The 24,926-nt window shown below is 59.3% G+C and overlaps 6 protein-coding genes across 9 annotated transcripts; 3 read left to right on the top strand and 3 right to left on the bottom strand.

Moving 5' to 3' along the window:
• The first annotated feature begins 5 nt into the window (after positions 1–5).
• Positions 6–3,103, top strand: LOC128137964 (uncharacterized). The gene is made up of 5 exons (XM_052779224.1): positions 6–616; positions 659–803; positions 876–904; positions 949–1,650; positions 2,804–3,103. The coding sequence occupies exons 1-5, from the start codon at positions 435–437 to the stop codon at positions 3,099–3,101; spliced, it is 1,356 nt and encodes a 451-aa protein (XP_052635184.1). The 5' UTR covers positions 6–434; the 3' UTR covers positions 3,102–3,103.
• Positions 2,977–5,423, bottom strand: PPP1R11 (protein phosphatase 1 regulatory inhibitor subunit 11). Its single transcript, XM_052779225.1, has 3 exons — positions 5,286–5,423; positions 3,764–3,872; positions 2,977–3,654 (listed from the first exon to the last, which is right to left on the bottom strand). Exons 1-3 carry the CDS (start codon positions 5,352–5,354, stop codon positions 3,404–3,406), a joined length of 429 nt encoding a protein of 142 aa, XP_052635185.1. The 5' UTR covers positions 5,355–5,423; the 3' UTR covers positions 2,977–3,403.
• An 800-nt stretch (positions 5,424–6,223) lies between these two features.
• POLR1H (RNA polymerase I subunit H) lies at positions 6,224–8,023 on the bottom strand. Its single transcript, XM_052779250.1, is given in 6 exon segments — positions 6,224–6,356; positions 6,462–6,571; positions 6,967–6,996; positions 6,998–7,068; positions 7,188–7,319; positions 7,763–8,023. Coding segments are annotated over 5 exon segments (366 nt in total). The 5' UTR covers positions 7,318–7,319; positions 7,763–8,023; the 3' UTR covers positions 6,224–6,331.
• A 954-nt stretch (positions 8,024–8,977) lies between these two features.
• Positions 8,978–13,200, top strand: MGAT1 (alpha-1,3-mannosyl-glycoprotein 2-beta-N-acetylglucosaminyltransferase). The gene is given in 4 exon segments (XM_052779233.1): positions 8,978–9,575; positions 10,133–10,359; positions 11,584–11,746; positions 11,748–13,200. Coding segments are annotated over 2 exon segments (1,326 nt in total). The 5' UTR covers positions 8,978–9,575; positions 10,133–10,359; positions 11,584–11,612; the 3' UTR covers positions 12,940–13,200.
• A 1,628-nt stretch (positions 13,201–14,828) lies between these two features.
• On the bottom strand, positions 14,829–20,946 carry LOC128137968 (zinc finger protein RFP-like). 4 transcript variants are annotated; one of them, XM_052779232.1, is made up of 9 exons: positions 20,566–20,942; positions 20,221–20,477; positions 19,415–19,510; positions 19,106–19,324; positions 18,986–19,008; positions 18,581–18,696; positions 18,142–18,189; positions 17,197–17,381; positions 15,154–15,360 (listed from the first exon to the last, which is right to left on the bottom strand). In XM_052779232.1, the coding sequence occupies exons 1-9, from the start codon at positions 20,762–20,764 to the stop codon at positions 15,298–15,300; spliced, it is 1,206 nt and encodes a 401-aa protein (XP_052635192.1). In that variant the 5' UTR covers positions 20,765–20,942; the 3' UTR covers positions 15,154–15,297. The 4 variants fall into 4 exon arrangements, with proteins under 4 accessions (XP_052635189.1, XP_052635192.1, XP_052635190.1 ...); XM_052779229.1 differs by lacking the exon at positions 18,581–18,696 and having other exon boundaries at positions 14,829–15,360; positions 20,566–20,946; XM_052779230.1 differs by lacking the exon at positions 15,154–15,360 and having other exon boundaries at positions 16,658–17,381; positions 20,566–20,940.
• Positions 20,947–22,695: 1,749 nt separating this feature from the next.
• LOC128137975 (histone H1.11R-like) lies at positions 22,696–23,328 on the top strand. The gene has a single exon (XM_052779251.1). The coding sequence runs from the start codon at positions 22,696–22,698 to the stop codon at positions 23,224–23,226; it is 531 nt and encodes a 176-aa protein (XP_052635211.1). The 3' UTR covers positions 23,227–23,328.
• Positions 23,329–24,926: the final 1,598 nt, after the last annotated feature.

Genomic DNA, 24,926 nt, shown 5'->3' on the forward strand with positions numbered 1-24,926 from the left:
TCCGGCACCGTTGGGATTTGGCTTTCCGACATCCAGCACTGCCGGGGTCTGGCAATCCGGCACCACCAGGAATTGGCTCTTGGACATCGAGCACTGCCAGGATCCAGTGCTATGGCACCACTGGGATTCGGCTCTCCGGCACTGCCGGGCTCTTGCTCTTTGCCATCGAGCTCCACGGCACCGCAGCGGCCCAGCTCACCAGCATCATCGGGGGGGTCTGGATTGCCGGCACCGGCCGGATCCGGTTCTGCGGCACCGCCGGAGGCACGTGTGGTGGTAGGCGCAGGCGTGTGGCAGGGCTGTGTCCCCTCTGTGTCCCTCTGTCTGTGTGTCCCTGGCCCCGTGTACATCCTGGGGTCCGTGTCCATCCGTGTCCCTGTGTCCGTGTCGCTCCACATGTCCCCACGTCAGTCCATGGCTCTCCACCTGTCCCTATGTCCATCTCTGTCCCTGTGTCCCTCAGTGTCCCTCTGTCCATCTATGTCCCTCCACGTCCCCATGTCTGTGCCCCTCTGCGTCTCCCCATGTCCCTCTGTCCCTCCACGTATCCCTCCACATCCCCATATTTGTCCCTCTGTGTGTCCCCACATCCCTCCATGTCCCTCTGTGTCCCCATGTCTGTCCCTCCATGTCCCTTTATGTCCCTCTGTGTCCCCAGGTCCATCGTGTCCCCACATCTGTGTCCCTCCCCGTCCCCACATCCCTCCGTGTCCCCACACCATCCACATCCCTGTGTCCCTCTGTGTGTCCCCGTCATCCATATTCCACGTCTGTCCCTCTGTGTCCCCCTCCATGTCCCATCAGTGTCCCTCTGTGTGTCCCCGTCATCCATATTCCACGTCTGTCCCTCTGTGTCCCCCTCCATGTCCCATCAGTGTCCCTCTGTCCATCTATGTCCCTCCATGTCCCCACATATGTGCCCCTCTGCATGTCCCCACGTCCTTCCAGGTCCCTCCATATCCCCATATTTGTCCCTCTGTGTGTCCCCATGTCAATCCATGTCCCTCTGTCCGTGTGTCCCCAGGTCCATCCATGTCCCCACATCTGTGTCCCTCCCCATCCCCACATCCCTCTGTGTCCCCACACGGTCCACGTCCCCGTGTCCCTCCGTGTGTCCCCGTGTCCTTCCCTGTCCCCCCATCATCCATGTCTGTGCATCCCCGTGTCCATCCCCATCCCTCGCTGTCCCCCCACGGCCACCCGTGTCCCCACGTCCTCCACGTCCCCGTCTCCCTCCCCACCCCTGTTATTCCCATCTCCCTCCCCACATCCCCGCCCCGCTGTCGCCCACGCCTGGGCCGTCCCGCACGCCTCTCACACGCCTCGCACACGCCTCCCACACGCCATGGCGCCCTCGGGGCCACCGGAACGGGGCCCGCTGGCCCGACTGGCGCGAGAAACCTCATGCCCGACCTGCGGGCAACCGCTACGGGACCCCGTCCTTTTTGCCTGTAACCATAGCTGCTGCCGTCGCTGCCTGCCCGTTGCCCGTCCCGGGGAACCCGTCGCCGCCTTATCCTGCCCGCGGTGCTGCCTGCCCTGCTCCCCTCGCCGTCTCCGTACCCCCGTGGCTTTGGCCGTGGAGAGTCGCATCGCCCAACGTTTGGTTCGGGGAAATCCCGGCCACCCTCGCCGGCCGCAGCGCTGCAGGTAAAGGGAGAAGGAAGCCGGCGGGGTGGGGGGGACGGGACCCAGGTATTTTGGGGGGGTGCTTTGGGGAGACCCAGGGGGACTTGGGGGACCCAGGCGTTCAGGGGCGATTTGGGGGAATCCAGGTGTCTGGGGGACTTGGGGGACCCAGGCGTCCAGGGGGGATTTGGGGGGGACCCAGGCGTCCAGGGGGGATTTGGGGGAATTTGGGGAGACTCGGGTGTCCAGGGGGGACTTGGGGGACCCAGGCATCCAGGGGGAATTTGGGGGAATCCAGGTGTCTGGGGGGACTTGTGGGACCCAGACATCCAGGGGGAATTTGGGGGGAATCTAGGTGTCTGGGGAGACTTGTGGGGCTAAGGGGGAATTTGGGGGGACCCAGGCATCCAGGGGGACTTGAGGGGGAACTGGGGGGATTTGGGGGACCCAGGTGTCTGGGGGGCAAAGTGGGGAGATTTGAGGGACCCAAGTGTCTGGGGGGGGACTTGGGGGGGAACGCAGGGGTGCTGGTGTGGGAAACTGGGGTATTTGGGGAGGGGGGGGCTGATCCAGGGGTGCTGGGGGGGGGGACACCCAGGCATCTGGGAGGGATTTTGGGGTGCTAGGGGGGGTGGAACTGGTGGGGCTGGGGGACTTCAGGTGCCAAGGGGGAGACCCAGGTATCTGCGGTGGGGGGGGGGGTCCCACGGGTGGTGGGGGCACCCGGGGGGCACCCAGCTATTTTGGGGTGCTGGGGGGGGGGCGTTAAGGGGTGCTGGGGGACCCAAGCATCCGGCTGTGACCCCGTGTCCCATCCCTCACGTGCCCGGACGCCCGAGTCCCGTGTCCCCGTCTCGTGTCCCCCCCCCCGCCCTGCCGGGGTTGTCACCACACCCCAGGTGACCTCGACACCGCCCCGGCTGGGGGGGGCACCCAGGTGTCCCGGGCTCACGTGCCGGGTGGGGCCCGATCCGGCTGGGTGACATTTTTGGGTGATGATGCTTGTTTTGGTGGCACCTTGTCCTTCCCTTGGGGACACACCCCAGTCTGGTGGCATCTTCCCCCCGGGGACACTTCCCCTGCCCCCCCCGGGGTGTATTTGGTGCCTTTTGTTTCCCCCCCCCCCCTTTTTGGTGACATCCCCCACCACTAACCCCCCCTCTTCTCCCCACAGCCTGGGGGCCCAGCTCCGAGCCGACGCCGCACCCCCCCCATGCCCCCCATCCCCCAAGGAGCCACCTGGGGGAGGGGGGGAGCCCCCCCAAAAGCTGCCCCCCCTCCTCCTCTTCACTGATGCCCCCCCAATAAACGCCGTCTCCCCCCCCACCACGAGCGCCACGGCAGCGGTCGCAGCGGTGCCACCTTTAATGCCCACAGGTGCCATGGAGTGCGGGGCGGGGGGCATGATTTTGGGAGGGGGGCACCCCAAAATGGCCCCCCCAAACACTGGGTGCGTCTGGGGTGGGGGGTGAGGCAGGATGGGGGGACCAGGAGATGGTGTTTTGGGGGGGGGGGGGGCAGGCATTGATATTTTGGGGAGGGAGGGTCCTCAGGAGCTGCGGGGGGGGGCATCAGGCATCGACTAGGGGGGGTCAGGCATTGATTTGGGGGGGCTCAGGCATTGATTTGGGGGGGGCAGGGTAATCCCCAAGGTGATGGGGGGGTGATTTTTGGGGTGGGGGTCAAGCCCAGAGTCAATATTTGGGGTCAGGGGTCCTGGAGGGGGGACACGGGTCAGTCGGGGGGGGGGGCAGGAGCATCCATAGGGGATTCCTCAGTGCTCCATAGGGGCAGGGGGCCCGGGGGGCAGCGCTTGGGGCCCCCCCCCGGCCCCCGGTAGGCCCCCCCCAGCCCCCCCCCGCCGCCCTCGCCCCCGTTTATGTCCCCGGACGCAGTGGAGGTGACCGCAGCCTTCGTCCCCCCCCCTCGTCGTCGCCACCGCCGCTTCCTCTTCCTCCTCCTCTTCCTCCTCGCTCTCTGTCGAGCTCTCCCCGAACGCCCGCGGCTTCTCATAGATACAGCAGCCTGGGGGGGGGCAGGGATGGGACAGGGGGGGTGTCAGGGGACCCAGGTGTCCCCGGGGGGGACCCAGGCATCCACGGGAGGGGACAGGGGTGTCCCCAGCGCCACTCACACTTGGAGGAGCGGCGGCCAAGGTGCTCGTTGTCGACGGTGTCACTCGACCACTCGACTTTCTTGTCCGGCTTCCGCTTGCGCAGCTTCAGGGTCAGGCTGCGGTTCTCCTGGCGGGGGCGGACGGGGCGTGGGGAAAGGGGTGTCACCGGTGCAGTGACACTGCGGGCAAGGACACCCCCGCCCCCGACCCCTCCTGTGGGCTCTGACACTGTCTCTAAATAGCCCTGGTCATGTCCCCTGACACCGTCCCTGTCCCTGTAATGTGACCGCCCTCGTTGCGTCCCCTGGCAATGTCCCTGTCCCCAGCACCGTCCCACATCCAGCCTGGCTGGCCTCTCCGACACTGCTCCTGTCCCCAGTGCTGTCCCACTACACCCCGGTCATGTCCCCTGACACTGTCCCTGTCCCCGACACCGTCCCCACTACACCCCGGTCATGTCCCCTGACACCCTTCGTGTCCCCGACAGCCCCAGTTGTGCCCCCCAACGCCATGTCTCCCCCAGCCCTGCTCACATCCCCTGACGCTGTCCCCACGTCACCCCCCCCAAGATTTATAGCCCCCCCCCCCCCAGTTTATACCTCCCTTTCCCAGCTATTTACCCACCCAGCAGGATTTATACCCCCCTGGGTGTCTATAGCCCCCACCCCCCATATCTATAGCCACCCCATGGTAGGTACAGATTCCCACCCTGGTACCTATAGCCCCCTCCCAGGCATTTACAGCCCCCCCCCCCCCCCCAGGTATTTACAACCCCCTTTCAGTATCTACAGGTCCTCCTCCATATCCATAGTCCCCCTTGGTACGTATAGACAAACCCCCCTGGGTATCTATAGCCCCCCGCTCAGTATCTATAAGCCCATCCTGAGATCTATAGACCCCTCTCAGGTATTTATAGCCCCCCCCGCCAGTACCTATAACCCCTCCTCAAGTATCAATAGGTCCGATCCCAGTATCTGTAGCCCCCCCGTCAGTATCTGTAAGCCGCTTCTGGTACCTATAGACCCCTCCTAGGTATTTATAACCCCCCCCCCAGTATCTATAAGCCCCTCCTGAGATCTATAGACCCCCTCTCAGCTATTTATAGGCCCCCCCCGGTACCTAAAAACCCCTCCCCAGTATCTATAGGTCTGTCCCTGGTATCTATAGCTCCCCCCTCAGTATCTATAAGCCCCTCCTTAGATCTATAGACCCCTCTCAGGTATTTATAGCCCCCCCCCCAGGACCTATAACCCCTCCCCAGAATCTATAGGCCCGCCCCCAGTACCTGTAACCCCCCCCTCAGTATCTATAAGCCCCTTCTGGTATCTATAGACCCCTCTCAGGTATTTATAGCCCCCCCCCCCAATACCTATAACCCCTCCCCAGTATCTATAGGCCCGCCCCCAGTACCTATAACCCCCCCCCAGTATCTATAGTCCCCTCCCAGGTATTTATAGCCCCCCCCCGATATCTATAACCCCCGCCTGGTACCTATAGCCCCCCCCCTCCGGTATTTATAGCCCCCACCCCCGGCCCTCACCGGCTCGGCGGCGCCGGTCTCGATGACGGTGGCGGTTCCGCAGCCGCCGCTGTCCGCCGCCTCCGCCATGGTTCCAGCCGGGCGGTGCGGTGCCCCGGGGCGGGTTGGGGAGGGGGGGGGGGGGGTCCCGGCCGCCGCCGAGGCCCCGCTGAGGGAGGGGGGGGGGAGCACCGGGAAGGGCCGGGCCGGGCCGCTCTCGCCGCCGCCGCCGCCCCGGTGCAGCGTTCACCGCCGCCCCCACCCCCACTTCCGGTCGGTGGCTGGAGCACTTCCGGTGGGTCCGCCGTACAATGCGGTCCCTCGGTAAGGGCGCACTTCCGCCGTACGGCGGGGGGGGCGGACAGCGCGCATGCGCGGGGTAACCAGCCTGGAGGGGCGACTTTCGGGGGCAGATAGGGGCTGGGGGGGGGCAGTTTGGGGGGACATAAAGGGCCTGAAGGGGCAAATAGGGGCCAAGGGGGCACTTTGGGGGGGTAGATAGCGCCTGAGGGGGCAAGTCAGGGGCTGGGGGGACCAGTTTGGTGGACAAAGAGGGTCTTTGGAGGGTAGTTGAGGGGCTGGGGGGGGCAGATAGGGCCTGAGGGGGCAGTTGAGGAGGGCAGATAAGGGCTGGGGGGAGTAGAGAAAGCCTGAGGGGGCAGTTCAGGGCCTTTGCAGGGGGCAGATAGGGCCTGTGGGGGCAGTTGAGGGGCTGGGGGGGGGGCAGATAGGGCCTGTGGGGGCAGTTGAGGGGCTGGGGGGGGGCAGATAGGGCCTGTGGGGGCAGTTGAGGGGCTGGGGGGGGCAGATAGGGGCAGCAGAGAGAAGCTGAGGGGCAGCTGGGGGGGGGCAGATGGGGCTGGAGGGGCTAAAGAGCAGTTTGGGGGGGGGCATCTAGGGACTGGGGGGGCAGTTCAAGGACCAGGGGGGTAAATAAGGGCTGAGGGGGCAGTTGGGGGGGGCACAAGTGAGATACCCCCAAGCACAGCCCTGAATAAAACCCCAGGGGCTTTTATTACCCACGTGGGAGGGGGCAAATACACCAGGTGGGGGGGGCAGATACCCCGTCACGAATCCTCCTTCTCCTGAAACCTGTGGGGAAAGGAGGGGGCAGTTACAGGAGGATTTGGGGGGGTCCCCCCGTAGTTGGGGGGGGGGGAAAGGGGGGTGTCAAAATGGCAGAGGGGGGGCCCTCACCGGCAGTGGGGGCAGGTGTAGAAGACGGTCTGGCCCTCGTCGGCCGAGCGCATCTGCCGGGTGCGGTACGCCATGCCCTCGTGCCCGCAGCGGGGGCACCGCCGTTCCACCTGCGCCAGCCCCCCCCAAATTGTGGGGGTTACCCCCCCTGCTCTGCGAGCTTGACCCCTACCCCCCCAGTTTGGGGGGGTGGCGGGGGGTGTTAAACCCCAAAAATCCTGCCCCCAAGGAGTTTTATGCTTCAGGGGGGGTGACAACACATCCCATTCTGTGGGGGGTCCCCTCCCAGTAAGGTTTTACCCCCCCCCGTTGGGATTTTGGGGTGGGGGTCCCATCCCAGTGGGGTTTTATCTGCCTCCAAGCAGGATTTTGGGGTGGGGGTGCCATCCCAGTGGGATTTTGGGGTGGGGGTCCCATCCCAGTGGGATTTTATCCCCCCCCAAGCAGGATTTTGGGGTGGGGGTCCCATACCCAGTGGGACTTGCCCCCCCCGCCCCCAACTCACCAGGGGCCCCTCGAGGTGGGGCGCAGGATCCGACCCCCCGCCCGGCCGCCGGCTCCAACCGGTTGAATTCGATGGCGCTGCGGATGGTTTTACCCTCAAAATCTGGCAGAGGAAGAGGGAGAAAAAAAAAAAAAAAAAAAAAAGAAATCAGGGATTTCTGAGGTGGGGTGGGGTGGTCTCAGAGGGGACTGAGATATTGGGGTGCCCCCCCCCCCACTGACCGTTGCTGTGGAGGGCGAAAGCGCAGCGGGGGCAGCGGATGGTGCTGCGGGGGCCCGGCCGGGGCAGGACGGAGCCGCATTCGGGGCAGAAATCCAGGCAGGACTGGAAGCAGGAGGGGGGCAGCTCCATGGCTGGGGGGGGGGGAATGAGGAGGGGGGGTGTCAGTGGGGCCCCCCAGCACCCCCTTATTCTTCAGTGGCATTGACCCCCCCCATTGTCCCTCATTCCCCCCTGCCTCAATCACCCCCATGACCCTCCCCAGCCCCCCCATTGCCCCACGTTACCCCCAGCCCAACCAATGACCCCCCCCAGCCCCCCAATCCCTCCCTTAGCCCCCCCATACCCTCAATGCCCCCCCAATCCTCACATGACCCCCCAGCCCCCAATGACCCCCCCAGCCCCGCAATCCCCCCATGGCCCCCCCAGCCCCCCAATCCCCCCCTTAGCCACCCCATTCCCCAATGACCCCCCTTGGCCCCCCCCGGCCCCCCCCCAGCCCGCACTCCCCCCCATCTCCCAATGGGCCCCCCGTGACCCCCCCCAGTCCCCACCGCCCGGAGCAGACAAGTCCAACCTCCTCCTCGGCGCCCAGAGCGGCCGGAGCGCGCGCAGGGGGAAAGCCTCTGACGCCGCGCCGCTCCGCCCCTTCCTCTACGTCACTTCTCCCTTCCCAAGCTTGCGGAGCGAGGAGCTAATTATTGGAGGCCCCAGGGACTGATTAATTAATTAAGCCAGTATTACTTGATTAGGGAAGCTCTCAGGGGCTGATTAGGGGAACGCCCAGGAATTGATTGATTAAGCCGCCACTAACTGATTAGGGAAGCCGCGAGGGGGCGTGGTCGGCCGGGGAGGAGGCGTGGTCGGCCAGGGAGGGGGCAGGGCCTAGCCGGGGGGCGTGGCCCGGTCGCAGAGGGGCGTGTCTACCGGCCCCGCCCCCTGGTGGTGGGCGGTCCCCCTGAGCCATCGGGGGTGTGGCCTAGCGGCGGCGGCTAGAGGGAAGGGAGGAGTCGGGGGCGGGGCCTCACCGTTGCCATGGCGTCGCTTCCGGTGCGGCGGGGCGGAAGTGGCGGGCGCTGCCGGGAGGCGCCGCTGGTACCGGGGGGGGGGTGGAGGGCCGGGGCGGGCAGCGGGGCTGGATCCGGCCCTGAGGGGGTGGGGGGCGGCTTAGGGGGGGGGTCCCCTGTCCCTTGTAGCTGGGGGGGCCTCCTGTCGCCTATAGGGGTGGAGGGGCCGGCCCTGTGCCCTGTGGGGGGCGGAGGGGCCTTCAGTGTCCCCTCTGGGGGTGTCGGGAGAGGTGGGGGGGCTCCTCTGACCCCTACAGGGGTGTCGGGAGGGCTGAGGGTCTCCCCTGATCTCTGTATGGGTGTCAGGAGGGCTGGGGGGGGGCTCATTTGGCCGTGGTAGGGGTGTTGGAAGAGCTGGGGGGGCTCCTCTGATCCCTACAGGGGTGTTGGGAGAGCTGAGGGTCTCTCCTGACCCCTACAGGGGTGTCGGGAGAGGTGGGGGGGCTCCTCTGGCCCCTACAGGGGTGTCGGGAGAGCTGAGGGTCTCCCCTGATCTCTGTATGGGTGTCAGGAGGTCTGGGGGGGGGCTCATCTGTCCCTTGTAGGGGTGTCAAGCAGGCCGGGGGGGGCTGCTAGGGGCCTGGGGGAGCTCCTCTGACCCCCATATGGGGGTGGCAGGAGAGGCTGGGAGGCTGCTATGGGGCTGGGGGGGGGGCTCTGCTGTCCACTGGGGGGCTGCTATGGGGCTGGGGGGGGGCTGCTATGGGGCTGGGGGGGCTCATCTAATCCCTATAGGGGTGTCAGGAGGGCTGAGGGGGGCTCCCTGTCCCCTATTGGGGTGTCAGGAGGGGCTTCTGTGGGGCTGGGGGGGCTCCTCTGACCCCCCTGTGGAGGTGTCAGGAGGGCTCGGGGGGTCCCCTATCCCCTATGGGGGCTGGGTGGGACGATTCCCTCTCCGTATGGGGTGGGGAGGAGGCCACCCCCCATTCCCTGCAGGAATTCCTCTCCCTGGGGATTTTGGGGGGGCTGCACCCCCTAGGGAGATAAAGGGGGGCTGTTCCCCTCCATAAAGCGCGGGGGGGGGTGGAATTTGGGCATTTTAACCTTTTTCTCCCCATTTTTAGACCTCACCAGAGACACCCACCCCCCAAAAAACATGGCCGGGGGCTGGGGGACGCTGAGCCCTGAGACAGCAGATGGACAGACGGACACAGCCACCGCCATGGCCTGACACCCCCCCGCCCCACACCACGAGGGAGCTCTGATGGGAGAGAAGCAGCGATTTCACCCCCGATTCCCAAGGGATTCCCAGGCGGCTCTGGAAAAGTGGGGGGAGGGGGGAACCCCAGCGACCCCCCTCCCCCTGGAGCGAGCTGCAACCAGGTAAATGGCGAGGATTTTAACGTGGAGAGAGAAGGGAAATGTTTTTCTCAGCTGCTTGCCCTCTTAATTCCCACTGGAAGGGGGTTAAAATCTCCCCAAAAAGTAAAAAGAACGGGAAAAAAATAGAATTATTAGGAAGATTGAGGTGCTGAGGTGACGCTCGGCAGCGAATCCCATAGGAGAAGGTATTAATTTGGCCCAAGAGCAGGGTTTGTTTCTGTCGAGCCGTGTTGTTGCAGTTTATTTTAGCATCACCTGGGCTGAAACGAAGCCAAAAATGTGGAAAAATGAGGTGAAAAATCGGGGGGGGGCCTCCCCTGAAAGCAGTGCTTGCTTCCTCAGTCCATTCCAGGTGGTTTTGGTGTCACTGAGGCCAGAGCCGCTTTCCCCCAGGGTGCAAAAAAGAGCCTGGATTAATTAAAAAGAAGATTTAATGAGTAATTTAGGGGGGGGTGGTGCGAAACTGGCAGGCATTTGCCTGAAATCTGCTGGTTTTGGGGTCTCTGGGGGACACCATGGCGAGGGAAAGGAGCTTAAAATCTCCCCCAAAACTTCAGGAATCTTTGGATTCGGGGTGTTTCACCTTTAAAAACCCCTGAGGAAAAAAAAAAAACGGGGGACATCGAACAGAAAGGGGGTTTGGGACGCTGGAGGATTTAATGTGATAAAATTATTGGTCGCTCAAAGTCTCGCCCCGGAGTGAAGCCGAGGGCAGGGAAAATCCCCAACTCTGCTTACTCAGCGCCTTGCCGCCGGCTTGTGCCTCGCCACCACGAAACGCCGGGTAAAACCACGGCTGAACCCGCGTTTTGGGCCAAAACACCCTAGTTTTGGGCTAAAACCCCTCATTTAGAGCCAAAACACCCGCATTTTGGGCTGCCACGAGGCTGAGCTGCTTTTGGCCCCGCAGGTATGGCTTAATCCCAGCATCTCCCTCCGCAGGGATCCAACTAAAAAGCACGAAATCCCTTAAATTTACTTTTTTCACCTTTTTTTTCCACCTCTTTCCTTCTCTCCGGCTGCTTTTCCGGGGCCAGATGAGCATTTCGGGGCCGGGAAGGGGGAACCGTTCTGGCGGCTCTCGGTGTTACCGGCACTTTTTGCCTTACCCTTCGGAGCAGGGGGGGGGAACCGCCGTGCTGCTGGACTCGCCCCCCTTCCTACTGCTCTACACCCTTTTTTTTTTCCCTTTAAATACCCCTTTTCCGGGTGTTTTTTTTCCTTTTAATTCCCTTTTTCCGCCCGCCAACGTGGCCCGCGGCAGCGTTAACCCTTGAGCTGCTCACCCATGCCGCTCCCTTGCTGAAGTTAAGCAATTGCGCTTTTTTCCCTCTTTCTTTATTTTCTCTGTTGGGTTTTTTTTTTCCTCTTCCCTATTTTTTTTTTCTTCTTTATTCTCTTAATTCCCCTTTTCCTCCCCCCTCCTCCCTTTTCCTGCCCTGACTGACATCTTGCCTCCTCTGGCAGGAGTCGGGCTGGGCTCCGGGTGAGTGAAAACTCGCTGAAGACAGGACTTTGTGAGGTTTTTTTAGTACTCGGATTTGATATTTTATTTAATTTATCCCCATTTTTCAAACAGAAACCACCCCCGCTTCACCACCCCCCCCAGCCTCCACAGTGGCAAATCCACACTGGAGCCGGTCCCTGGGTTAATGTTTAACGGGAGTGGACTCTGCCCTCCTCTTCCCTGTGCCGAGGTTTGGGGTTGGGGTTTATTATTTGCTTTTTTCCCCCCTTATTTAAGGGGTTTTTTTGGTATCTCAACGGTGCCATGTTTCTGGTGGGAGGCTCCGGGGCCACGCGGTTTCACTTCTTCTCCCCGAGGTGTGTGTGGGGGGGTGGTGTTCCTCTTTTTGGGAGGCTGGGGGGAGGGGAGGGGGGGGCCACTGAGTGTTTGGGGGTGACACAACCGTGGGGTGTCCCTGTCCCCCTCCGGCACCAGTTTGGGGGTGGAAGGGGGCATCCCCTCTGTTTTTAACCCTCCCCCGTGTGTGTTCCCCCCCCCCAGGTCCATGGCGTGGGAGTGAGTGCTGAAGGATGCTGAAGAAGAGCAGCTTGGTGTTGTGGGGGGCGGCGCTCTTCATCGCCTGGAACGGCCTCCTCCTCCTCTTCCTCTGGAGCCGCCCGGCCTCCCCCGGCGAAGGCGACCGACTGACGGCAGAAGTGATTCGCGCAAGATGCCGAAACCGAACTGGAACGGCAAAAAGAACTCCTGCGCCAAATTCACCGCTACAGCGGGTTGTGGGGGGGGCGGCGACGCGGGGTTCAAATCACCCCCAAACCTCCCCCCCCGCCGCCCTCCCCGGCGCCACCGCGACTCACCGATCCCGCCAGCACGGTGTTACCGGTGTTGGTGATGGCTTGCGACCGCAGCACCGTCCGTCGGTGTTTGGATAAACTCTTACGTTACCGACCTTCGGCCCAACGTTTCCCCGTTATCGTCAGCCAGGATTGCGGTCACGCTGAAACGGCTCGTGTCATTGCCTCCTACGGCGATGCCGTGGCTCATATCCGACAACCCGATCTCAGCGATATCCCGGTGCCGGCAGAACACCGTAAATTCCAAGGTTATTATAAAATCGCTCGGCATTATCGTTGGGCGTTGGGACAGGTTTTCCGGACTTTCCGTTACCGCGCTGCCATCGTGGTAGAGGACGATTTAGAAGTCGCTCCGGATTTTTTTGAGTATTTCCAAGCGGCATTCCCGCTCCTCCTTGCCGATCGCAGCCTCTGGTGCGTCTCCGCGTGGAACGACAACGGGAAAGAGCAAATGGTGGATGTTGGACAAGCCGAATTGCTTTACCGGACTGATTTTTTTCCTGGTCTTGGTTGGTTGCTTTTAGCCGAACTTTGGGATGAACTTGAACCCAAATGGCCGCGAGCTTTTTGGGACGATTGGATGCGTCAACCCGAACAACGCCGAGATCGTTCCTGCGTCCGCCCCGAAGTCTCCCGTACGATGACGTTCGGTCGTAAAGGAGTGAGCCACGGGCAATTTTTCGATCAATATTTAAAATTTATCAAACTTAACGACCGTTTCGTGCCTTTTACCCAACTGGATCTTTCTTACCTCAAAAAGGAAGAGTACGAACGTTCTTTTCTCCCCAAGGTTTACGCCGCGCCGGAGGTGAGGGTGGAGGAGCTCCAAGGCAACCGGCGGCGGGAGCTCGGCGCTGTCCGCCTGCAGTACAGCGGCCGCGATTCCTTCAAAGCCTTCGCCAAAGCCCTGGGGCTGATGGACGACCTCAAATCTGGCGTGCCCCGCGCCGGTTATCGCGGCATCGTCAGCTTCGTCTATCGAGGACGTCGCGTTTATCTCGCGCCTCCTTCGGACTGGACAGGTTACGATCCCAGTTGGAGTTAGCGGGCGCCGTGGCTCTGCTTGTTGTGGGTTTGGTTTGGGTTTTTTTGGGGGGGGGTTGGTGGGTGTTTTCCTCCTTTTTCATCATTTTTTTTTGGCGTGTCTTTAGCGGGGAGGATTTGGCGCGCAGCAGCGCACCGTTCACCCGCCGCTTCTCCGGTGCCGCCATGGGGGAAATTTGGGGCGAGGGCAGCTCCAAGCGGAGAAATTATTTTCCAGAATAAAAGGAAAAAAAAAACAAACCCTAAAAAAAAAAAAGCAAAATCCAAATTTCTTTTGTTACCTCTCAGCCCAGCTGCCAGCTCTGTCCGTGCTGCCCAGGCCCTATATTGTGTTATAGGATCTCGTCCCTATATTCATTCAGCTCAATGCTCTGGTTGCTGCAGGCCACAAACTGACCTATGGGGGTCTATACAGATCTATAGGGATCTATACAGATCTGTAGGGGTCTATATAGATCTCTAGCGGTCTATACAGATCTGTAGGAGTCTATACAGATCTGTAGGAGTCTATACAGTTCTGTAGGGGTCTATACAGATCTGTAGGAGTCTATGTAGATCTGTATGCTGTGGTTCCTATATGGTCTCGGCCCTATATTCCAGGCCTTGTGTTGGGCTGTGGGGTCTAGGACCTGTATAAAGGTCTGTGCTCTCGTCCCCATATGTGGCTGTACAGTCTGGGCCCTATATATGCTATATATATATGTATTTACACTGTATGGGGTCATATGGTGTGGGCTATGTGGTCTTGTGCCTGTATTGGGCTGTAGGGTCTGGGTGCTATATCCAGGCCCTATATCGCAGTCCATACGCTCCCCTCACTATAGTTACACCCTATACCGCAGTCTGCTTGCTAGTCTATACGTTCTGTCCTATATGTTCCAGGCTTGGAGTACCAGGGTCTGGGGGGGGCATAATTTCTGCTGCTAAAAAGCCCCTTTTATGTTATAAAAGCCCTTTTTTAGCTTAAATAAGCCCTCAGATGTGGCTTTTCAGGGAGGGGGGTTGGGCAGTGAAGGGTTTGGGGGGGAGAAAGTCCTGCTCGGCTTCGTTTTGGGGAGAAAAAGCTTCTTTTCGGAGCGGGGGAACTTATGAAATGGAAGAAATGAAATGAAATGATGAAATTTTATCCCAAGAAATTGGGATAAGAAGTGGGGAAAAGGCCGGCTGCGGGGAGGGGGAACTGGGCAGACCAGTGACAGTGGGAGGGATTTATGCCTTCACTCCCCTCTCCAAGCAGGATTTGGGTTAAATCTGGGTGGTTTCAGGGATATTTGCGGAGCTGTTTTCTCCCCACCTCCACTGCTGGCGCTGAAAACACCAAGTCTTTTTATTTTCACTTAAAAGGGGGACAGTCTGCCCCAAAAAATGGGGCCTTGGGGGGTTATCAGCACTTTTACCCTGAGGCAGCAGTGCAAAACCTCTTTTATTAACCAATTCCTCCCCAATTTGGGGTTTTCTTCCCCATGGGCACCATTTTGTGGCAGAAAATCCCCATTTCCCAGCGTGCTGCCTGCTGCCTAGGGGAAAATGTCCCCAAAACCCGAGGATTAAAAACACCGACACCCCCCCCGATTTGCACTGGAGCTGTATTTTGGGGTGAAATTGGTTCCTTTTGGGGTATAACGAGCCGGTGATTAAAAAAGTGCCTTTTGAGCCCCGTTGTTATAACCACCCGCCGATTATTAACCCGAATAATTGCAAACCCGCCACCCAAAATCCGCCTTTTTCCACTTATAATGGCCGCCAATGAGGAGCAGGGGAGGTCTGAACGCCCCCGCCCTCGCAGGGGAACCGCAGTCCTCACTCAGGTCCGCCCCTCCGCGTCCGCCACGCTTCGCCGGCCGCGCAGTCCTCACTCAGGTCCGCTCGAGGAGGCGAGCGGGGGGGGCGCGCGGCGAGGAGTAGCCAATAGAGCGCCGCTGTGGGAGAGCGAGCAGCCAGTCAGAGCGCGCTGAGCTTTATAGAAGGCGGGGCGCGGGAAATGGCGGGAACAGCGCGGCGGGATGGCGCGGGCGAAGCAAGCGGTGGGTGTTAAAAAAACTGCCCAAAACTCTCCTTCTCCAGCCCCACCGCACCCCAAAACGCGCCTGCGTTCCCCCCGGGCTCCAGCGCTGTGGAAAAAGCTTCGTCGCTTGCAGAAAAAAAACCAGAAGCTGCTTCCTGCGGCCTCTTTTCGTGGGCTGGTGCGAGGTTTCTCTGTCATCCAGAAGGGTTTTGGGGTTCATGGAGCTGCCATGGTGGCTCTGCAAGAGGGCTGCGAGGCGCATCTGCTGGCTTTGCTGGAGGAATGGGGGTTGTGCGCACTCCACGCCAAGCGATCTGCCGTCCAAACCGCTGACGTGAGGCTGGTGAGGTGCCTTCAAGTGAAAAGAGGCTGATTTTTCTCCCCCAGTGCTGAAGAGCCAGCTCTGGGCCTGCTGATCTATGTGGAAAAGGCAATTTTTTTGTTGTTGTTTATGCTTTATTTTTTTGTGTGGACTTTCAAATTAAACCTCTGTAAAGCTTTTCAGAGGAAAAGCAGAAGAAACAGAGTGTCAAGAGCTCATCTGTTGGAGCAGGATGCTGCAAAGAAGCACTTTGGTTTTTCACTCGTGACGCGAAGCATAGCCGGACCCTGCGCTGTAACGAGCTCTCCTTTTTTGAGGGTGACATCACCTACAACCTACCTTGCCATGAACCAAGCGGGGAAGTGACTAATTACACAGCTGAGCCAGGCTGTAATTTGGGTTTAGCAGTGATCTGCGGGTTTGTCAGGAGCCTGATTTAAAATTAGGGCCCTGGAGATGAAAGCAGCCACCCTCTGCGCTGCCTTTCCTGGTGGTTTCTCCTCTTCCTCGGGCCGATGTCACGAGTCTCTGCGGACAGGGAGGCAAGTCTGGCAGCGGAGGCAGAGTGATTGGGGCTGTAAGAGGCAGAGACCTGCCTGGTCCTGCCTGTGCTGCCTGATAACAGCGCTTTATTATGTGGTTTAACCCTAATAACGACTTCCTGCTGTCTCAAGATGCTGGTTTGTTTATTTTTTCCCCTTCTATTCACTCGTAGGTGGTGAAATGGGGGATAAGATCCCATCTGTGGCCTCTCTCTCTGCTCACATCCTGGCAGCAATTGCAAAACCACGGGGAGGCCCCAGCCTGAGCCATCCGGGGAGGCACAAGAAGTGGTTTTATCCCTTTTCCCTGAATTTCTCTGCAAATCTTAAGCAGAGACTTCTCTGCTTGCAAAACCTTCCTATGAGGCATCCACCACCAGCAGCAAAGCTCACTTTTTTCCCCTCAAATTTAGCTCTCATATTTTTTAGGGAGGTTCTCCCTGTATTTCTGGGTCTTGTTTACATTGACAAACAACCGGGAAAACAAAAATCTCTCCATCCTCCTATTGAGGTTACTTTCTCATGGGGAAACACAGTGTGATGGTGGGGTGGAAACCCAACAAAAAGCATTAAATTGGCAAAAAAATATCCCTTGAGTGTGGCCCTTCTCCCCAGCATGCAAAATCCTCCTCTGCTCGGGGTCCATGTGCAATTCCCTTCTCTTTCTTTAATTTCCTCCCCCCACCCTCGAAAATATAATAATAATTAAATAGGTAAAAGATGTGCATTCAGGGTGGGTTTTACTTTGGAAAAGGAGGTTGGGGTAAGTGCTGTGCAGCTGTGGTGGGAAGCAAGATATTCCCTTGTCTCTTTTCCCCCTTTTGAGGCTTATTTTCACTGGAGAACTGCCCAGCAGAGCTGCAAAAAAATGGTATTTCAGGGGAAATTTGAGTCCATGCAAACCTGGCAAGGAGCAGGAGGGCAAAATGTGATTAATTTTGCTAAATTAAGTGTTAAAAGGAAAAGCAAATGGGGCTAGGGGGTGGGTTGGGGCTGTTTATTGAGCAGGAGGGTTTGTTGGGGTGGTGGAAGAGTCTGGTTTTGAGAGGTTCAGGGGCAGAGGGTGAGCAGAGCCGGCCCCTCGCCCAGCCAGAGCAGCGGCCGCAGCCGTTCGCCAGCGAAAGCGGCCGGGGGAAAGGCGAAGATTTCGGTCTCGCTGTCGGCATCGCGGAAAGCCACCCGCCCACCAGCGTAATCCAAAGCCACCTCGATACGTCGGGGCACGCGGCCGTGGGGCAGAGATGTGGGGCTGGGCCAGGTGAGAGCCTGTAGCTGCCCCAACCACTGCCCCACAGCCCAAACGCCTCGTTCGGGGCTGAGACCGAAGCAGCCCTTACGGGACACAAATTCCCGAGCCACCCCCAACGCCCAGTCGGGACCGGGACGAACCTCCACAGCCCAGCGGTGCCGACCCCCCGTGAAGCCCTGCTGACCCAAAACGCAGCGGAGAGACTCGAAACGCTCGGCTCCCGAGGGAAGAGGAGCCGGGGGCGATTCCCGGCGTCCCGCGGTCCGGCCGTCTGCTGACACTAGGATTTGGGGGTGAGCTGTGGCTGGGTCCAGCGTCACGGTTGCTGGGGTGGGGGCGGAAAGGGGTGTTAGCGGGATTCAGTGCATCAGGGTATCAGGTCCAAATATTGCACTTGAGCATCACTCCTGGGTGCTGCACTCGAGCGTCAGCTCCAAATATTGTACCTGAGCATCAGCATCAAATGCTATGCCTGAGTTTCAACCCTGGGCTTTGCACCAGATCACCAGCTCCAAAAGTTGCACATGATTATCAGCTGTGAATGTTGCACCAGAGCATCAACCCTGGGAATTGCACCTGGGCGCTGCACCAGAGCATCAGCTTCTAATATTGGACCTGATTATCAGCTCTAAGTGTTGCACTGGAGCATCACCTTCAAATATTGTACCAGAGCATCAGTCCCAGGCATTGTACTGGAGCTTCAGCTCAAAATACTGCACTGGAGCAACCACCCTGCGTATTGCACCAGAGCATCAGCTGCAAGTATTGCACCAGAGCATCAGCCCTGGGTATTGCAGCTGATTATCAGCTCCAAATGTTGCACCAGAGCATCAGCTTCATATGCTGTATCTGAGCATCAGCCCTGGGCATTGCACTGGAGCTTCAGCTCCAAATATTGCACTCGAGCATCCACCCTGGGTGTTGCACCAGAGCGTCAGCTTCAAATACTGCACCCAAGCATCGGTCCCAGGTATTGCACCAGAGCATCGGCTCCAGATTTTGCAGCTGAGCCCCAGCTCTGGATGCTGAATCTGAGTATCAGCCCCAGGCACTGAACATAAAGTCAGTCCTGAAGGCCGACTCACCTCTCCGGTATCCCCCCAAGTCTTCCTCCAGCGAGCACCCCAAGATGTCTGGAAATAGAAAATGACCCCAGAGATTTGTACCCCTGGATCCGGCCCTGGGGCTGTCCCACATCCCCCCCCATTCCATGGAGAGGTGGGAGACTCAAACCCACTTTGTGTGGGTCATTGCCTCCCTCCACACTGAATTAGCATCCCAATTTGGGTGCTAATTAACAGCCAGCAGCCCTCTGCACCTCCCACCTGCAGCTTCCCACCCCCTAAGGCTGCTATAAGGGGGATAAATCCCTGATTATTTTATATTAAAGGGGCATTTGCAATGCTTGGACCTTCCAGCCAAACTTTGCCAACCCTGAGGGGGGTCTCTGCCCGCCCCAACCCTGCCCCAGGCTCCCATTTCTGCTTATTAAATCCCCTTTGCCAATTTTCCCGCTCCAAACACCTTTAAACTGTGTCACCGCCTCTGCCAGCATGTTGGTTTTCAGGGCAAAATCCTCAAGCTCCGCTTCCAGCTCTGGCATTGGTGGCAGCGATGGCTGCGCCCTCCACTCCGTGCACCTCGGGGAGGGGGCAAATCAGGGTGTTTAATGCAGAGAAATCCCCAAATTTCCCTTCCTCATGCTGGAAAACCACAGGGAGAACTTTATTTCCCTGGGAAAGGCTCCAGCTCCTGCAAGATGCAATGGGAGATTCCCCCATCTCCACCAAGCTCCAGATTAACCATCAACCCCCCTAGCTCAAAAGCAAAAATCCTGGGGGAAGAGGATGCAGGGTGAGGAGGAGACCCCCAAAAGGAGGATTTTGGCCCCAAAACGCCATTCCTGGTGATGCTTTTTGGCCCCGGTACCTGCTCAAGGTGATTTGGGCATCCTGGAGAGGAAGGGAGAGAGATGCTCAGGGCTGTTTGCTGGGGAATAAAAGCCAAAAGGGGGGAAGCAGAGGGATTTTGGGGAAGGGTTTGGCTCACCCGTAGCAGGTCACTGTCCGGTTGTCGGCACTTGGTCTGGAGCTCGGTGCGGTGTTGCCGCAGCCGGGCCAGCTCGGTGGCCTCACCACGACGCTGCTCCTCCAGCCCTCGACGTAGGCGACCAAGACGGATCAAGAACCGCGATTCCTGCTCGCCCAGCACCCGCCGAAGCCCTTCCAGCACCGCCAGCAGCTTCTGCTTCTCGGCATCAACTCGGGTCTGGGGAATGAAGGGAGAGGAGGAGGATGCTGGCGGGGGGGATGAAGTAGTTTGGCCCCCACGGTGCGCCCCAATGGTGGGAGCACCCACCAGCATCTCCTGTCTCATTTCCTCCGCTGCCGCTGCCAGCCTGGCACGTCGCTCGTCCTCCTCTTGCAGGGCTTTTAGGGAAGCTTCGAACTGCTCCTGCAACCAAGAAAAGGGGTTTTGGCTCCTGGAGGGGGGGGATAAAGGGGGGCTGGCACCCCTGAAGCACCCTGGAGATGGCCAGCGTGGGCAGCCCCATCCTCATCCTCCTCTCTGGCTGTGCTGAAGCAGATATGCAAACATATCCACATTATAATTGGTTTTATAGCTATGATATATATATACCCCCACACATTATATAGATATATGAATATATAGTGATGTATGCCCACTACGGGTCTCCCAGCCAGGCTGGGATGCCTCATCTCTCCAAGACCTCTCCTAAAAAGTCCCCACCAGCCCCTTAAACACCCCAGCCCCCCTTACCCCCCCATCCTTGCACCCCCAGCTGGGTCCGGACCCCCTTTGGGGACCCCCATTTCCCCTCCATGCCCGGAAGCAGAGCAGGAACCCTCCACGGCGCATGCGCTGGGTGAGAGCTGGAGCTTTTAAATCACCCATATTTAGAATTTTGGTCCCCAAACTGCCACCATCCCCCACCCCATTGCATACTTAAGCCTCGGCAAATTGCAGCATTTCAGCTCAATTTTGACTTTGGGACGCTCGCAGTGCTTTTTTTCCCCTGGAAAGGTGGGGAAAAGCTTTGCCAAATCTGAAAATATATATTTTGGGGGCTGAGTTTTAAGGGAAATTGTGTTTTTAGCATCGCTCATGCAAGGAGAGGGTGTTTGAGCTGGGGTTTCGCTCACCCTGTACTCGCGAGCGGCCTCTTCAAGGGGCACGGCACGGTGGGCACGATTCTCGGCGCAGGTGGCACAGAGGAGGATCCCGTTCCGGCGACAAAAAAGGGTGAAGGGTTGGCAGTGCCGCCGGCAAAGCTCCTCCGCTGCCGGCATTGCCAGCTCCTGGACGGCCGCCACCACGTTGGCCAGTTGCCGGTTGGGTCGGAAGCCATCGCGGGGGAAAGGTAAACGGCATTGGGGGCAGGAACCGGCCCCAGCGGCATCTGCGGAGCAACAATCGAGGCAACGGCGGCAAAAATTGTGGCCACAACCCAGGAGCATGACGGGATCGCGGAAGAAATCCAAACAGACGGCGCAGGTGATTTCCTCCTGAAGATTTTCCACGGCGTGTCCCGCAGCCATGGTTGAAGCGATGGGGTTGTTTCTTGTGAACGCTCAGAGAAACGCCCACGCGAAGGGGCCGGGCGATGGTTTTCCTGGAAACGGCGACAGGACAGGAGGCCGGTGTTGGAATCCAGAACCTCATGGGGAAAAGCAACGGAGAGCTCATCTGATGTTCCCGCTGCCCCAGTGATAAAACAACCCCCAGGGCCAAGGCCAGCAAGGATTTAACAACAGCACGGAATGCAGGCAGCGATTGCCAGGGGTTTAGGAAAGATGATTTATTTGCAGGGTGAGTTTTCTACCACTCCAGCTGCACCCAGGGGAAGCAAACTGCGGCTGGAGGGTGGCTGTAGGAAACAGGGATTAATGCAGGAATGCAGCGAGTGAGCAGAGTTCCTCTATGTACCGCGGACCTTATGCGGATATTAGCTGTGTCGCCGGCAATAAGCCCAGCAGGGGGGTTTAAAGTGGAAGAAAAAAACACCACTAAACCTCGGCACCCAAATCAGATGTGAAAAATAAGAAGCAGAGGGGAAAAACTAAGAACTAGCAGGCGCAGGATCTGTGGGTGGAGGCAGTGTTAGAGCAGCCCATCCCCGGATGGAATAATGTTAATGAAGTTGTATAACAAAATTAATTCGGGAACCAAACCGCACGAGGGTCTTTGAGCTGGAAGTTGCACTTTTATAGAATATAGCCCACATAAAAATAATTTTAAAAAGAAGAGACTAATCAGGAATCAGTATTGTTGTGAATAAGGCTGATAAAACAGTAAAATAAGTTGGATATTCCCAAACAGAATTGTAAAAACTGCAGGTTGCTGAGCCCCAAATTAATCAGCTTCGGCTTTTCCCCAGGAAAATCACAGCCCCTTCCTCAGGGGAAACCAGAGGCGCTGCCAACACCCCCTCCACCCCCCCCCCCCGGTTTGCAACGAGGGCAAAAATAGGCAGAAGCGATGCAAAAACCCACCGGGCATCTGTTACTCCCGCAAAAACCCCGTTAATAGACCCAGGCTCGCTCCTATCCGAGGAGGGACTAGTGGGCGGGGCGAGCCCACCTCCGCCGCGGGAGAGCGGAACGGAAAGATCCACTCTCATTGGTTGATGTCGGGCAGCCAATAGGAAGCCTCAGCGCGTCCGGCGGCCAATAAGAGGCGGCGTTTGTGATCCCCTTTCCCGCTATTGACAGCCGTGGAGGGGCCTCGAGGATGCGATGGAGCAAAGTGCGACACAACGAGACGGGACGAACCAGGAGGAACTAAACCAAAATAAACCCCCAAATTTAATCTCTAGTAGCAGCTCTCTGGGCACAAAAACAGAAAAAAAAAAAAAAACAAAAAACGAAAACCTTTTTTCCTCTTTTTTTTTTTAAAGTATGTTTTTTTCCAGGAAATGGTTGGAACAGGGCTTTAATTGACAGGAGGCAAACTTCATGCTTCATTAATTCTTAGATGTTTCAGGCAGTTATTGGCCCTTTCCAAGAGGGATCTCAGCCTGCGAGAGGCTTCGGCGGCAGGAGGAGAAGCCAGGGCTGCGCTAGAAAGAAATATTTTTCCGGAAATTGCCACTTTTTTGCGGTTTTGCTACCTGTCTGCACGTACGTAAAACCAAACTGCCGTTCATACCTCATTTTAAGTTTTTTTGTTGTTGTTCCTAAACAGCTCCCGGAGCTGCAGCGCCTTGCCCCACTTGACTTTCTGGGGCAACTTTTCGCATTTTAGGAGGGGTTATTTTATTTTATTTTAATTTATTTTATTTTATTAAACAGGGTTTCTCTAGGGCCTGGCCGCAGGGATAGGAAGGGCCATGGGGTGGGCGTATGAACCCAGTGTTTTCCCTCGGGGGAGTGGGGTGCGGGTTTTTTTCTGCGTGTTTGTGTGTGTGGGGAGCTCATTTTGGCGCCGGCGGGAAGGGTGGGGAGGGGGCGGGGGGAGCAGCGGCGCGTGGAGGTTGAGTCGGTTGCGTCCGGCACGGGGCTATATAAGGGGCCGCCGGGGGGCGCTGTCCCGCAGTCAGCGGCCGGCGGCGGAGGGAGCAGGAGCGGAGCAGGAGCGGAGCGGCGAGGCCCCGAGCCTCGAAGCCGGTGCGCCCGGCCATGTCGGGTGAGCAAGGAGGAGAGCCGCAGCCGTCCACGTCGAGGGCGGGGATGTCGCTGCCGCAGAAGCGCGGCTGGCCGTCGTTGTCGGATCTCATTCTCGCCGCCGTTTGTTCGTGCACGGCCCGTAAAGGCGCTTCGTTCGCTTTCATTAAGAAGACGCTCGCCACCGAGGGTTACGACGTGGTGCGGAACGGTGGTCGTTTGAAGGCGGCGGTCGGTGCTTTGCTCAGTAAAGGGCTTTTGCGGCGGGTGACGGGCAGCGGCCTCGCCGGTTCGTTCCGCCTCGGCCGTGTCGGTAAGGAGCGAGTGGAGGGGACCGGACGGCGCGGGAGGGCGGTCGGTGAAGCCCGTAGGCGCCCCGCCGGGAAGACGAAGGGGCCGAGGCGCGCTGTTAAAGCCACCGCGCAGCGCTTGAAGATGAGGAGACCGCGGGGAAAGGCGAAGGCGGCGGCAGCAGCAGCGGCAGAGGCGGCGGCTGGAGGCGTGGAGGAAATCGGGGGTCCTGCGCCGGCTGAGGGCGAGTCTTAAGAGCGCGGTGGATGGAGCGATAAACGTTAAACCCAAAGGCTCTTTTAAGAGCCACCCCAGGGGGTTCAGCAAAGGAGCTGGTCACGGGGCGGGGGAGCGAGGGAAGCCGTTACCCCTGGGGCGAGGCGGCGATAAAAGAGCTGCAACCGAGGGGTGGCCGCCGCCTCGTGTCACAGAAAGAGCTGCAACCGAGGGCCGGGCGAGGCGGCATTAAAAACTGCGCCGAGCGGGGAAGGGTGAGGCGTGAATAAAAGTGCTGCGGCGGGGGGAGAAAGGGAGGGCGAGGCAGCAATAAAAGAGGTGTGCCGAGGGACGGGCGAGGCGGCGATGAAGGGGTTGCGCGGGAGGGGTGGCCGCTGCTTCGGGAGTCACTGAAAGAGCTGCACCGAGGGACCGGAGAGGCGGCAACAAAGGGGTTACGCCGAGGGCGAGGCGGTAAAAGCTACGACGGGAGAGGGCTGCGCCCAGGGCCGGCTGCTGCTGCCGGGAGCTGATTAAGAGCTGCGCCGGGGCGGGAGGGGCTTCGTGTCCTTGAAGAAGCCGCACCCGGGAACGGGCGCGGTGCGGGTGGATGCGCCCCAAGTGCGGCTCATCCCCGCGGGACCGGAGCCGGGAAAGCGCTTCCAGCGGGGGGGGGGGGGGGGTGTTCCCTGTCAGGTCCGCCGTGCCCCGCAGGCGCTGGTGAAAGTCTGGCGGCGCGGTTTTCAACCAGGTCCGCCTCTCCGCACCGACGGACCCCGCGTCCCGCCGCTGCCCCCCCCCCCCCCCCCGCAGAAGCAACACCTTAAAGTTAATTTTTTTTTTTTTTTTTCGTTTCATTACCTTAACGGTGAGCGGCAACACTTGAGCACCCCAAGAGTGGTCGCTAATGGAAGGGGCAGCATCGGTGAAGGCAAGTTTGGAGCAGAGTGGAGGCTTTTGCGGCTTCTCCGGCAGGATCCGAGCTGGGAGAGGAGCTCGGCTGGGAGAGAACTCGTGTTTTGGGGGTGCAGGCAGCACCCAGCTATCCGGAGGGAAAAGCAGCCTCTGGCGGAATCCGGCTAGCACGTCCGTGTCCTGCATCTCCCCGGGGTGACCCGCTCGCTGCCGCTGGCCGGCCCTTGGCCTCGCTGGGGCTCTTCAGCCTCGTCCCGCTTCTCTTCATCCCACCGCACGCTCTTTCTGTCTGCCAGAAGCTGCGGGAGAGGAACTGCGCCGGGCTCCTGAGGTGGCTTCGCTGCGGGGAAGGGCAAGAGGGTCAGCAGGGGAGGCCGAGGCTGCTTTAGGGGAAGGAAAAAAGGGACAAAACCCCAAAAACCTGCCTCACCCTTTTCTTCTGTGCTGGGACATCTTCCCCTTCCTGGCTTTGTTTCGGGTTGCCTCGTGTCTGGAAGGAGAGGGAGAAGGTGAGCATGGTGCTGTGTCTGCTGCAGCCTTCCCTTGAACAACCCCCTTTTCCTCCTGAAATGCCTTGGAATTCTCCCAAAGTACCCCCGAATCCCTCCCAAAAGAAGCGTATTCCTCCCCAAATACCTCCAAATTCTCCAAAAATACCCCTGGATCCCTCCCAAAAGAACAGAATTCCTCCCAAAACACCTCTGAATTCCTTCAGGGCCTCCCAGAGAGCATCCCGTTGGCGGCGGCAGGAGCTCAGGCTCTTCTCCAGCTCGGCGGGGAGCTCGGAGGGGAGGTGAAGCCTCATTTCGCTCCAGCTGAGAAGA

Source organism: Harpia harpyja (assembly GCF_026419915.1).
Source record: "Harpia harpyja isolate bHarHar1 chromosome 25 unlocalized genomic scaffold, bHarHar1 primary haplotype SUPER_25_unloc_1, whole genome shotgun sequence".
Classification (NCBI taxonomy): domain Eukaryota; kingdom Metazoa; phylum Chordata; class Aves; order Accipitriformes; family Accipitridae; genus Harpia; species Harpia harpyja.

Bases quoted from the DNA above. Each gene is read 5' to 3' on its own strand.
- PPP1R11 (XM_052779225.1), bottom strand. From the start codon at position 5,354: ATGGCGGAGGCGGCGGACAGCGGCGGCTGCGGAACCGCCACCGTCATC. The intron at 3,873-5,285 runs GTGAGGGCCGGG...CGCCCCCGCCAG, and splicing joins AGACCGGCGCCGCCGAGCCG to GAGAACCGCAGCCTGACCCT. The intron at 3,655-3,763 runs GTGAGTGGCGCT...GCCCCCCCCCAG, and splicing joins TGGCCGCCGCTCCTCCAAGT to GCTGCTGTATCTATGAGAAG.
- LOC128137964 (XM_052779224.1), top strand. From the start codon at position 435: ATGTCCATCTCTGTCCCTGTGTCCCTCAGTGTCCCTCTGTCCATCTAT. The intron at 617-658 runs GTCTGTCCCTCC...CTGTGTCCCCAG, and splicing joins ATGTCCCTCTGTGTCCCCAT to GTCCATCGTGTCCCCACATC. The intron at 804-875 runs GTGTCCCTCTGT...ATGTCCCATCAG, and splicing joins TCCCCCTCCATGTCCCATCA to TGTCCCTCTGTCCATCTATG.
- LOC128137975 (XM_052779251.1), top strand. From the start codon at position 22,696: ATGTCGGGTGAGCAAGGAGGAGAGCCGCAGCCGTCCACGTCGAGGGCG.
- LOC128137968 (XM_052779229.1), bottom strand. From the start codon at position 20,764: ATGAGCTCTCCGTTGCTTTTCCCCATGAGGTTCTGGATTCCAACACCG. The intron at 20,478-20,565 runs GTCTGTTTGGAT...GTTGCTCCGCAG, and splicing joins AGGAGGAAATCACCTGCGCC to ATGCCGCTGGGGCCGGTTCC. The intron at 18,190-18,985 runs GTACCGGGGCCA...TTCTATTTCCAG, and splicing joins GCCCAAATCACCTTGAGCAG to ACATCTTGGGGTGCTCGCTG.